The 13329-nt window shown below is 44.1% G+C and overlaps 1 protein-coding gene across 1 annotated transcript in view; it reads left to right on the top strand.

Moving 5' to 3' along the window:
* The window catches only part of LOC145405067 (uncharacterized), an 81703-nt gene that overhangs the window by 24408 nt on the left and 43966 nt on the right, over nt 1-13329 (top strand). The window contains 1 exon segment of the mRNA XM_080276569.1: nt 2294-2384. Coding sequence (XP_080132695.1) covers nt 2294-2384 — 91 coding nt within the window.

The following is a 13329-nucleotide window of genomic DNA, read 5'->3' as shown; positions in this document are numbered from 1 at the left end:
ACCCTCCTACAATTTCCCGATCTATTAAGAATGATGATCAGCCAGTACAGGAAGTGTTGGGGGGAGGGGGTGGCATCACGACAGGTGGCGTGTGGCGTCCTGAGACTTACTGATTATTAGGACTAAATATACCTACGCTGCAAGGGCTGACCTACTGTATTACTATTTCTGGCTACTGAATGAACTACTGCAAGGACTTTTTGGACTATTTTGGCTCAGTGACCAAAACTACCGTACCTAAGAGTTTACTGACTAGTGGTTACTGAACGATAATAAATGTTATATTAATATGGCTTAATGAAACTATCGTACCTAGGCAATTATACCTAAACTTTCACTCACCTTTCTGTTTAACTAAAACTCGTAATATTATTCTGATCTATCCAGTACTAAATGACGTAAGCTATTGCACTTGCGATAACATGGCTATTTTGGGTTGCGGATAACTATCACATCCGTGCTAATGCAACTTTTTTTATTTTTTTATTTTTTTTTTTTTGGAGGGGGGGGGGACTCGGAGTGGTTTCACGTCGTTCAAGATATTACTTTATTTATATATAGCAAACCAGACGTTATGGATAGACTGTCGTCATCATCATCATCATCATCATCATCACCATCATCATCATCATCATCATCACCACCACCATCATCATCACCACCACCACTATCATTATCATCATCCTGACTCTTTTAGCCACTCACAGCCTGATAATGACCACTTCAGTCCTACGATAATCTCTAACCTGAGTGAAATCGTCTGGTCTGGCAGCCACAAGGAAAAAAGACGCCATGATACAGAAGAGCTTATTGCAAACTATTACCATCCACTGCTAACCATGCCATCCCACCTAATCTAAATACAATCACCCATAGATAATACTAATACAGTAAATAATAATAATAATAATAATAATAAAAATAATAATAATAATAATAAAAACACTTAATTCAGGGGTCAAAGAGTACACAAGAATTAGGTAAGATAATAATGAGTCTGTTTATGAGTGACTTGCCATTAATTGTGACTGATGTGTTTACGAAATACAATGACGGATTCTTATTTTCTTCCCCCCACTCCCCTCCCGCCTCCTACCTTCACCTTCTCACCTCACTCGTCCTCCCTCCTCCTTCATTCCTCCTCCCTCCTTAATTTTCCTCCCTCCTTATTCTCCCTCCCTCTTTACTCTTCCTCCCTTCTTCCCCTTCTTCCCTTCTCCCATCACATCTTCCTCTTTCCCTGTGCCTCGCTATCCTTGCTCTTTTCACCCTTCCTTCTCTCAATCCTTATTTACATCTTTCTCTATTAATGTCACGTTCTCTCTCTCTCTCTCTCTCTCTCTCTCTCTCTCTCTCTCTCTCTCTCTCTCTCTCTCTCTCTCTCCATCCTTGACGATACCCCAATCTCCTCTCCTTCCCTCCTTCCTCCTCCTCCCTTCCCCCTCACCCTCCTCGTCAACACTTCGCCCTGCTCCGTCACTCCGTCCTTCACTCACTTTCAACTTCCCCTCAAAACCTACTTCCTCCTTCCTTCTCCCCGCCCTCCCTCCCTCCCTTTCATCACCACTCCCTCCTTCCTCCCTGCTCTCCTCCCCTCTCCCTCCCTCTCTCTCTCCTCTCACCACATCATCCATTCACACCTTACATTCTTTCCCCACTTCTTCCTTTCCCCCACCCATCTTTCACCACTTCCTCCTCTTTGCTCTCATTCCACTTCCTCATCCTTTCATTATACCTCTCTCTCTCTCTCTCTCTCTCTCTCTCTCATGACTCACACTTTCCTTCCCTTTCTTGAACTCCCATTGCACTACTTCCTCTTCTTCCTCCTCTCTTTTTTTTTCTTCCTCCCTTCCTTCTCTTCCTCTTTCTTCGACTACTTTCCCTCCTTTCCATCCCCTTGTCCTACCTCTTCTTTTTCACTCCCTCTCCCTTTTCTATTCCACCTCTGTTTCTCTCTCTTCCCATTCACTCCCTCCCCTCTCTCTTCTCTTCCACTTTCGTTTCTCCTTCTCCGCTCTCTTCTCCTCCTCGTCCTTCCCTTCTCTTCTCTTCTCCACTGTCTCCCCTTTCTCTTCGTTTCCCCTCCTTCACTTCCTTCCCCTCCACCCCCTTCCTCTCACTCGTCCTCTTCCACTCCTCTTCTCTCCTACTCTCTCCTCTCTTCCCTCCAACCTTTTCCCTTTCTCCTCCCCTCTGTCCCGTCATCCTCTGCTTCCCTCCCACTCCCCTCCTCCTCCATCTTCCCCTCTACCCCTTCCTCCTTTTTCCTTCCCCTCCCTCCCCCCCCCCACAGAGCTGCCCCCGCCCTTCCCCCCGAGGTGCGTCCAGGTGAAGGAGGATGCCGACATACGCGCCCTCTACGATCTGAAGAAGGAGATTGGCAGGTGAGTAGCATTTGTGCCTTGTGAATTTCTTAAGGTTCTCTCTCTCTCTCTCTCTCTCTCTCTCTCTCGATGATGCTGCGTACCCCTCTAAAAACCTCAAGGGTATAGGAAGGTCGCCGAAATCATTTTAGTTTTGAAGATATTATAAGGTATCTCTCTCTCTCTCTCTCAGGAAATTTAAAGGTTAAGTATTTTATTCTGGCTATAAATCTCTCTCTCTCTCTCTCTCTCTCTCTCTCTCTCTCTCTCTCAGGAAATTTGAAGGTTAAGTATTTTATACTGGTTATAAAAAATCTCTCTCTCTCTCTCTCTCTCTCTCTCTCTCTCTCTCTCTCTCTCTCTCTCTCTCTCTCTCAGGAAATCTGAAGGTTAAGTATTTTATTCTGGCTATAAATCTCTCTCTTTCTCTCTCTCTTTCTCTCCACCTAACCCCGGCCATTCACCCTCAAGTTATACCACCAACACATCTCCATTTGCATCAGCGCAATTCATCAGGCGCCAGCGGATGTGTGTCGTGGGTGTCGGCTTATGTTTACCCGTGTCGACACCCCCTTCTGGTTTTCCAAGGATGAGTATTTGTGTCAGTGTAGGTTAATCTCGTGTTTCCCTACCTAGTTTTTCAAGGAGGCTGGCTCTACAGGTAAAGGGGAGGGGAAAAAAGGGGAAAACGAAGTATGTAGGTCAGCGCGCGCGGAAAAGGAATGTACAGGTGTCGGAGTGTGTTTACGTTATGGTCGTCACGCCGGAGTTTAGAGGTTTCGGCGCATCTGTGTGACGTACGTTAAGCCGAGATATATGGGGTGATTATCCTGTCATTTACAGTATTGGTGATGGTCCATGGCCAGATTATAAACAAAAGAAAAAACCACACTGAGGGTTGTCTATGTGTATATTACAATATTTTTGCTTATACGGAACGTCAAACCGAGATATATGGTGGTGATTTTCATACTGTTTACAGTGTTGGTGAAGATGTTGGATGAAACATAAAGAAAAATATAGGAAAAGATATCCATTAATAGTGCTCTCCATTTATACCATACAGTATTTTGCTTACGGTACCTCAAAACGATATGAATGGGCGTTGACTTGTTATTTGCGGAACTGGTAATGATACATGAATGAATTATAAAAATGAAATATTGACAAAATAGTGTACACTTTCATTTGCATCTTATTTTGCATATGGTACGTCAGACAGAGATGTATGAGCGTTGCCTCGTTTACAGAATCGGTGATGATGACTGGCAGGACTGTAAAGAAAAAGTAAGGAAAAAATAAAACTGACACTTAAAAAGAGTTCTCCAGTTGCATCATAGTTAAGGTTGCTTGGCAGTGTTTGCTTAGCCTGTGTGTGACCGAAATACATGAGCGTTGTTGTTCATGTGATCTACAATGTTGGCGATAATGTGTAAAGAAAAAGGGAAAAAAGAAAAACAACATTTTAAACACACTTTGACCTCACTGTGTTTCGAAAATCTGGGCATGTTTGTGAATCGTATGTCTAACTGAAATAAACGAGCGTTTACTTTACACTACTGACATTAGTGATGGTAATGGACGGCAACACCACAAACCAAGAAGAAATATTACAACTATTAAAGATCAGTATTGTTGCGGCACAGACTTCCCTGCAATTCCAGCTATTGTGCTGATAACATACTTTCACTGTATCGAGTGTAAGGGCCTTCATTGCACTCCCTCTCTCTCTCTCCCTCCCTCTCTCTCTCTCTCTCTCTCTCTCTCTCTCTCTCAGGCGACTGAGATGTTTAGAATCAAGCGCTCGTGTTCCATGTCTTGTTTTGAAAGATCCGGTTTACTTGTCTGTGTTTGTGCCCAACTGCTCCACAGTTTTTTTTTTTTTTTTTGACCGTCTGTCAGTATGTAAGCTGTTTGTCTATCTTGTTTGTACCTGTGTTTGCCTATGTTTGGAATCAAGTGTTCGTGTTCCATATCTTGTTTTGAAAGATCTGGTTTACTTGTCTATGTTTGTGAGTGATTGCTTCGCCGTTTTCTATTTTTATTTGTTTTTGACTGTCCGTCTGTCTGTATATAAGCTGTTTGCCTAGCTTGTATCTGTGTTTGTCTATGTTTGTTTATCTTTTTTTTTTATTGTTTGCTTACCCTTCAGTAGCGCGTGTCTGGCAACACGAGCGTCAGTTATCAGTGTTGATGTTATTGGTTGTCAACACTCACTCCACACGGTAAACAAGACGCTATTTTTTATAACAACTACACCAAGTTTTTATAAGTGCTATTTTAAAACTGTTGAAGAGTTTTCACCATCGCGGTCTTTTAACGCTTTCAAGGCTGGGGCTAATATTGCCTTCTGCTGCAGCTAATCCCCACACGATGTTACTCTGCTAAGTCAAAATGGCCAGGGGGATTAACTCGCTACAAAGTACTTTCATCTTGACGGGCTGTCTGAATGTCGAAAAAGGCACCCAATCCCTTCTCTGCCCCACGAAAAATTTCCACATTATTTCGTACAGTTAACACTTGTGACGCGTGAGGCATAATCAAATTATACCAATAAATTATATACACATAAACTAATCAGAAGACGATCCCCTGAACGGAAAATGTAACTAAAATAAAACCGTAACTGAACGCCAACTTCTTCCCTCCCACGAGTACGGTCCCGATGCCAGGCCACGGCAGGTCAGTAAACGAGTATATACGAGCAGGTGACCGGGCCGCCTCCCCTGATGGCATTACATGATCGAAATACATCCAGTAACCTAATGAAGACCCAATCACTAAGCAGGGCCGTTACTCCGACAGGGGCGTCCTAACCACACAGGTGCCTGAAGATAACAGCATTGTCTATATACGTTCATTTGTGTGGTGGTTCCCATTGTCTTTCTCATCAACACATGCTTGGCTTTTATAACAGGATTTTTCAGCTCGTTGCCTTTGAGTAGTTTCACGAAGCTGGGGAGAGTCGGAACATTACCCAGGTGACTCGAGCAGTGAAAAGTTGACATTTTCTTCATAATTTCTTGCCCAACGACTCTTCACCTCCTTTCCACAGACAGAAAATTACATTACCAAAGCGCATCACCGGATATAACAGCTACCACTTCCTCTGTACCTTCTAGTGCAACCTGGCACGTCTTAACCACAAAGATGCAAACAGAGAATTAATCAAGACAGACACCATACGCCTGAGATGTTAGGTCCGCGTCAGGAGAAACTCAAAGCACGCACACATACATACCTCTGACCCGTGATATTTATGCCTCTGTCCTAGATTTACCCGAGAAGAATTTGGTGTGTGTGTGTGTGTGTGTGTGTGTGTGTGTGTGTGTGTGTGTGTGTGTGTGTGTGTGTGTGTGTGTGTGTGTGTGTGTGTGTGTGTGTGTGTGTGTGTGTGTGTTTTCATTCTTACGTCACTGCAGCAGTTTGTGAGTCAAAAAAATGAAAAACGGTAGTTTCTGGCTAGGTTGAGAGAGAGAGAGAGAGAGAGAGAGTAAATAAAGCCAGACTCCTCCAGTAAAAGCACAAACCAACCTATAATCATCTCGGGAAAGCACGTGAACCATTTCCTTTGGGCATGCATTCAAGTCTACCCTAGCTAGTCTGATGCCAAGGTAAACTGGCCCGGTGCTAGTGACAGATAGATAGATAGATAGACAGAGATAGATAGATAAACAGACAGATAGATAGATAGACAGATAGGTACGTAGACAGACAGACAGACAGATGGATAGATAGACACACAAACAAATAGACAGATAGACAGCTACAGTATATCCATTCAGTTCTGACTATAACTCCCCCCAGGCCTGGATTTAACTTGGTTGAGGTACCCAAGACAGATGGACAGACAGATAGACACACACACACACACACACACACACACACACACACACACACACACACACACACACACACACACATATATATATATATATATATATATATATATATATATATATCAGACACGTAGACAGTCAGACAGAAGACGGTTGATAGAACAGAGAGACAGACAGCGAGATAAATAGCCAGACAGAAAGGAAACATTTACACAGGCATGGTCGGACCCATTCAAAACAGGCCGCACTAACGTGAAATATTTCGCCAAGGTCAGGACGAGGGAGGTACCTTGACCCAGGTGGTAAAGCCAGGCCTCCCGTACTACTAACTCCTTCTGTAGCGGCGCTAAAATTATTCCGGTTCAAGGGTGAAGGGCAACAGCGCCGTCAGTTGAGTTGGCTTTGTAAGAGAACAGAGAAGACAGGTTTGTTCCGTATTCATACACTTACTTAAATTTAAACTGTGTATGGGACTGCTGGGTCATACTCTTATCCTCATTCATGCTACCACCAACATTTCGCAAACAATCTGCAGTGAGTATTGGCTTAAAGAGAAAAAAAAAAAAAGTCAAACTATATATGACTGAGCTGCTTAGGACACTGGTTCATCACAAAAACTAGTTAAGAGCCATTACACTTCTCAACCAAATGCCAGCGTATATCAGAAAAAAGAAAAAAAAAAGCCCAAACTTTATATAACTAGTGAAAGAATTAACAGAAAATGGAGACTAATTCCTGGTAACTCTCGCTAAGTTCCTTTATGAATCCGGGTGGTGTGCGTGTGCCAAGGCGCCCTGGCTCTGCTTGGCGGCAACTAAAACAACACTGGCGTGATGGAAACAGGAGACTCCGACACCACGCACATTCGTTCTGCAGCTGTGATTTCATTAATAGATTGTCGACAACAGAGACTTTAAAAAATCAAGGAATGAACCAAGAGACGCCACCATCATCACAATCACCTCCACCACCACACCACCATCAAAATCATGTTACAGTACCGCCCCCACACTGACAGAAACACCAAAGGGAAACCGAGACGGCAGTTAGCAACAAAGTTACCAAGTAAATGATTATCACGTCTATTCATATTTGAAATTTTCGGCAGCAGTCCATAGCCTGATCTATCAACAAGTCGCTTTCTATCACCTAGACACCAACTTTTACCACATAAACGTACACGTTACTCTTGTTTACAATTTAGCAACATATGCACCAAACTCTTGGTTTAGCCACTACCAAAAAAAGACAACCTGTTATAACGTCGAACGTTTCCCACATCAAAGGAAATGACGATTACTTTCTCATAAATAAATATTTAATAAAAAAATAATAATAATACTAACAAGAGCGCAAGCGGCACCGCGTGTGGGTGGTGGTCAAATTCTTGTTAATATCGTGGGAATTATGGAAGCACTTGGTGCCTACCGCGGCGCTGTGGCGGTCGTAAATCTCCATCACATTATATTCGGCCCGAGAGCAAAGGACTGTAAAGTGAGGCGGGGGGTGGCGGAGGGGGGATAGGGGGAGAGGTGGGGGACGGGAGAGGCAAGGGAGAGAAGGGGAGAGAGGAGATTGGAGGTGGAGGTATAGAACGGAGATAGAGGAGGAGTGGAGAGAAAAAGGGAGCGGAGGAAGAGGAGGAGGAGGGGAAGAAGGAGATAGTAAGAAAAATTAAAGTGGGGAAAGGAGCAGAAGATAATGGAGGATAGAGATAAAAGAGGAGAGATAAATGTGAGAGAGTGAGCAAATGGGAGACAAGGAAGCAGGGAAAGAGAGAGAGGGAGAGAATGAGACAGTGGGTTGAGGGAGGCATGTGGCGTGGATGAAGAGAGATATAAATGGGAAGGAGGGAAAAACGGGAAAGGTGTGAGAGATGGGGAGGGAGTAGGGAGTGAAGGGGACAGACAAGGTGAAGGGCATAAGAACAACTGGAAGAAGGGAAAGACGAAGAGAAAAATATATAATGCTAAACAGTAAAGACAAGCGAGGAATACCAGAAAATATACAACACATACATCAATTTTTATTTTATAAATAAATGCACAGAGAGAGAGAGAGAGAGAGAGAGAGAGAGAGAGAGAGAGAGAGAGAGAGGTGGCCCTGAGACAAGAGTGGAGGGTCACAACCAGCAGCAATATGGCAGTGGGCTAGGTAGTGTTATAGTGCCGCCCCCACACTGCCAACACCAACACGTCAACAGGGACAATGCGCACACCCAGATGCTAACCTTGATAACACCCTTACTCATTACACCATGTTGAATATCACAACAACAGCCTATTAGCAGCTCAATTATAATGATTTTTTTTTTTTTTTAATGCGAGGACATCTCTAGCAGCAGCTTTGTCCGCCTGTCTCTCACTAATGATTTTCGGACGCGATGTTTCACTCCCGTTGACTTTGGCGAAGCCACATCAAACCACATCACACACCACAACACACCACCCTATCACACCACACCTCACCAAATCATCTTCCCACACGTGACACCACACTCACCAGGGGCATTAGCGGAAGGGCCCAAGCTCTAGCATGTAGTACTTTTATACTTGCTGTGACGTGGGTCCCTCATGACCGGCACAACACAGATTAACCACGGCAGGTGTTCCATGGAGGAATGGCAATTATGCAACGGTGAACACTGGGTTCAAACGTTCCGTTCCAACTGGACGTGGCCAGTCAAGGCTCAAGTTCGAGGTTTGGTTGGGGTTTCCTGCTCACATAATGTCGTTCAGTGGCCACTCGCCTTACTTGTACTGACCACCCACACACCCGTGATGGTACACTACAGGACCTGATGAAGGCTGAATGAAAGTACGTCCTATAATTCTCTCACCTTAACCTGCACAATATTTTCGTCCCTGTAAAGCCCATTTCCCTTAATGCAGTGGTAGAAATGGACAACGCTACAGATTTACATTATATCCATAGCACTGCTTCGTGACTAGCATGATATTCTTATCAGTCTATTGTTACAACTCAGCATTCAAGATGGAGATGGCAATTATAGGCCAAGTTAGAGTAAGAAGCGTACAGTCGATCAAGGTCTCGTACACGATAGAGTTCTCTTTGTGTTACCCGTTTTATGCCTTTCTTGTAGTTAATTTCGCAGTAAAACCCAGAAAAAAGGCCTGTTAAATCTGCACTGCTCCTTATTACGCTGATCCGCAACTTCCCTCAATTTACGATAACAATCTTGTGAAAAATGTATTATTTTGCAACAAATGAATGGCACATAGTGAGGACTCAGTGTGTTCTCTGGCCTATATTATTACAACCGTGAATGCGGTGTGGACAGGAAACTGACATCTGACGATAATTTCTGAAGCATGTTATGATGATTGAACATGTCTGTGACCTTTCTGTATCGCTGCTTACAACACTGTGTAACTTGGAATGCATACTGACACACCTGACAGTCAAAGCAGTTTCATAATTATCGCGGTCAAAAATTAAGAGCTTGCCTATATATATATACCTTATTCTACGACCGCCGAAGCAAAGTAGAGTCATGAGCCAACATTCGCCGTCACCTCCCTGGTGTCTGAGGCAATGGAAGGTGTTACACGAAATATTCCTTTGTGACAGGAATATGAAGTACAAAACAAGAGAATGGGAAGGGAGTACAGGCTACTCGTTGGCGTTTAGGAAGGAACGAGAAATATGGAAGGGATGACACAACTTTGGCAGAGGATTTTCGGGGAAATTTTGGTCATGGGTGTACAGTACACTGCAAGCCTGTGGGTTGCATACTGAACACCAAGATTGTGGTTGTTGTTGATCAACTCCAGTTTGGCTGGCCAAGTAAACCCATCAACTACAAGCCGCCGATGCAGGGCCGTTCCGTACAGTGAACTGGTGTTTGCCTGTGGTTGACAGCGCTTCATCGTGGCGAGGCGTAGGGAAAAGTGAGAAGATTTGGTTCCTCGATGGATGCCGCATTTGCGTCTCCACCACGTTAACAGTGGTAACATAGTATGCTCCACTTCACCCCGTTCTGGTTACGCGGTTACCACCCACCGTTGTAAATGGTTTCCTGCGTTATAGGAAACCATTAGACTTGTCACTTAGTGCAGAGCCACCTAAAGTGGAAAGAACAGAAATGAAGAGTGACAGGAAGGAAACGGAGATGCAGGAAGCAAGGAGGACAGACAGAGAAATAGACCGATACCGGTGACGGAAGAAGTCGACAGCACAACAGGGTACGGGTGTTGGCGGGAGTACTGTGCTGAGAGGCATCTGCGTTCAGGGTCGTGGGCCTCGTGTCCACTCACTCATGCCAGCCGGATGGGAATGAGGGAGGGTGACGCGGTACACCACATCACTCACACTACACACTACTATTTTCATTCTATCTTGCTCTAAAATTGCCAGCTCTCCATCTCGAACTCTGAGGCAAAATAAAATATACCAATACAATGCCAGTCACTAAGGAAAGATATGGAGTTAGGTGAAATGATCAGAAAATGAAAGGAAATCTTGGCCAAGATAAAGTGAACAAACTATAGGAGGAATGGAAGCCATCATAGCACCTCTTCCTCGACGATTTATTTTCCATATTACACATTCATGTTCACTTGAATGTTGTTTATATTGTAATATCGACACAATCTGCATCGATAACATGCAAGAAGATATTGACGTGTAATGTGCTGAATAAACTGCTTGGGAAGAAGTGTAACGAAATCTCCAATGCCACTTTAGAACAACCCTGTACCGTTGTTACCTGTATATTAAAGCACAACTCTCATGTATTGGGAGGATCCCCACATACAGCTCTTCTCAACAAGGTGGAGTCTACGGCGTTTCGTCTCATCAACTCTCCTCTTCTTACTGACTTCCTTCAACCTCTGTCTTTCTGCCGCTGTGTTGGATATCTCTCTTCTATCGCTAGTTCAACTGTCACTGCTCCTCTGAACTGTCTGCTTGCATCCCTCCACCACTACGGCGAGCGCGTAGCACCCATCTTGCAGCAAACTCTCATCTCTGTCCAACTTTTTAATGAAAGAGTTATCTGTTACCCCCGTCTTTCATGTATGCAACAGGCCAACTCTGGAACTGTCCTCTTTTGTCTGTATTCCCTACTACCTATGACCTTCAGTCTTTCAAACGCAGTGTGTCCAGGAATTTCGAAATGAACGGATCTTCAATTTTGCTCTCTCTTATCTTTTTATTTTTTTCTTGGAGGAAACAATCTTGCGGGATTCTAGTCTTGGTTCCTTCTTCCTTCCATAAAAGAAAGAAAGAAAAAAAAAGGATTTCAAGTATGTTTGTGAAAATATCTCTTAGTCTGCACGTGATGGATAATCAATGTAGTTGTGTGGACCGGTTGTATAATTACGTAAGTTAATGACAGTGGATTATTAGGTAACTCGTCTGATCTGTTTTTCCCTGGCAGCATCAGGAAGCCCCTACATAGCAGCCGCAGGGCCATTGACGCTGAAGGAGCGCGCGCGCGAGCACACACACACACACACACACACACACACACACACACACACACACACACACACACACACACACACACACACACACACACACACCATTACAATTACAAATTGCTATATACCTACCTATTAGGATAGTGAAGTTATAAGGGGTTATGATCAACGTTTTAGCTGGTGGAAAGCTAACAATAAACACTTAAATTTTTAATAGGTCTCACTATGCCAGCATTGGTAGGTACGGGTGGGTATGACACAGTACACTGAGTGGAGGTGCTGGCCAGGTACTCATTGTTGGTGGTGACGCTTGGCTTAACACTATACCCCCCTGTGATGGTGATGGTGGTGGTGGTGGTGTGGCGATGGTGCTGATGATACAGTAGGTATGGTGATGGCGATGATGACGATGGATGTGTTTATGATGATGATGATGATGGGTGTGGTGCAGAGTGGGAGGCGAGGTGATGGTAAAATATACCAATAATGGTGGTGACTGCTGGTGATGATAACATGGAAGAGTGACGTTCATGATGATGATCTTCCCCACTAGCACGTCACCACAAATTCCACCCCATCATTACTAAAATTGTTTGTTAATTCTATCGCCACTAACCCTTTGACGGTCGGTATAACTCAGTATTTCTTTCCAGCGACCGTCAGATATGATTCAGTTGGGAGTCACAGCAGCATGATGTTAACCCCTTCCATCCTACCACGTATTTTTCCTTGATTTTTTCTTGCTACCTCCGTACGATTTTCACCTTATCAAGGGATTCATGAAAGCTACAGCTATCACCTCGAGTTCGAAAAGCTTCTCCTGTGGTGAATATAATCGCCTGGAGATAGCAAGACTAAAAATTGCGTCAGCAGATTGAAGGGGTTAAGGAAGCGTCATAAATGTGTACACCGTGGAGGGTGGTGCTGGTTGGCACTAATCCCTTGTTAATGTGGTGTTGAATTACCTCACGCCACACACTTTGATGATGCACTAAATTTTACCCCGTTTGTTTATATACGGACCTCACTGCACCTCCAGCCACTAGTGTAAATAGTCTGTGAGCCATTTTAGTTATTTATTTATTCACCTATTTACTTATTTATCTACCTTTAATTTCAAGGATCCATGATACAAATATCGCTCTTATTTTTTATTTGCTTTCTGAGGTAATGTTTCAGTGATGGCTCTTACGCCAGGCTAATGAGAGCAACGCCAGCTGGTTTTATTCCTGATCTTGTTGTTCTTGAGGAACACTTTGAAAAGGCACTTAAACCATTGACGCTACAGCACCCACTCGCACGGGGTACACTGATATGCCCCTCCCCATCCCCACCACAATTCTTATTCATCCCAATCATTTCTTTGTTCCCTACGCCCATTTCTGTAACCCACACCCCTCTCCACACCTTCACTCGTGAAGGATATATTGAAATAAACCTTCACTGCGCTCAAAACACTAATCGTACGACATCCCCTTCCGAAGGGTATATTTCTCTGCCCCAGCCCCACCGCCTACCAACATTCAAGCCCATCCCATGTGTTCCTTTGCTCACAACGCCCATATCTTAATCACCCCCCACCTCCCTCCCCATTGAACGTTTCACAGGGCGACGCAGGTCATGTGGTCAATGAACGTGCCAGTTTTAGTTGCTTTTGATGTTATTCCTTTCAGTCCGACGGCT

Source organism: Coenobita brevimanus, chromosome 65, assembly GCF_032717465.1.
Source record: "Coenobita brevimanus isolate Jiangsu-jjx chromosome 65, ASM3271746v2, whole genome shotgun sequence".
NCBI lineage: Eukaryota > Metazoa > Arthropoda > Malacostraca > Decapoda > Coenobitidae > Coenobita > Coenobita brevimanus.
This window is presented reverse-complemented; position numbering and strand designations above follow the sequence as displayed.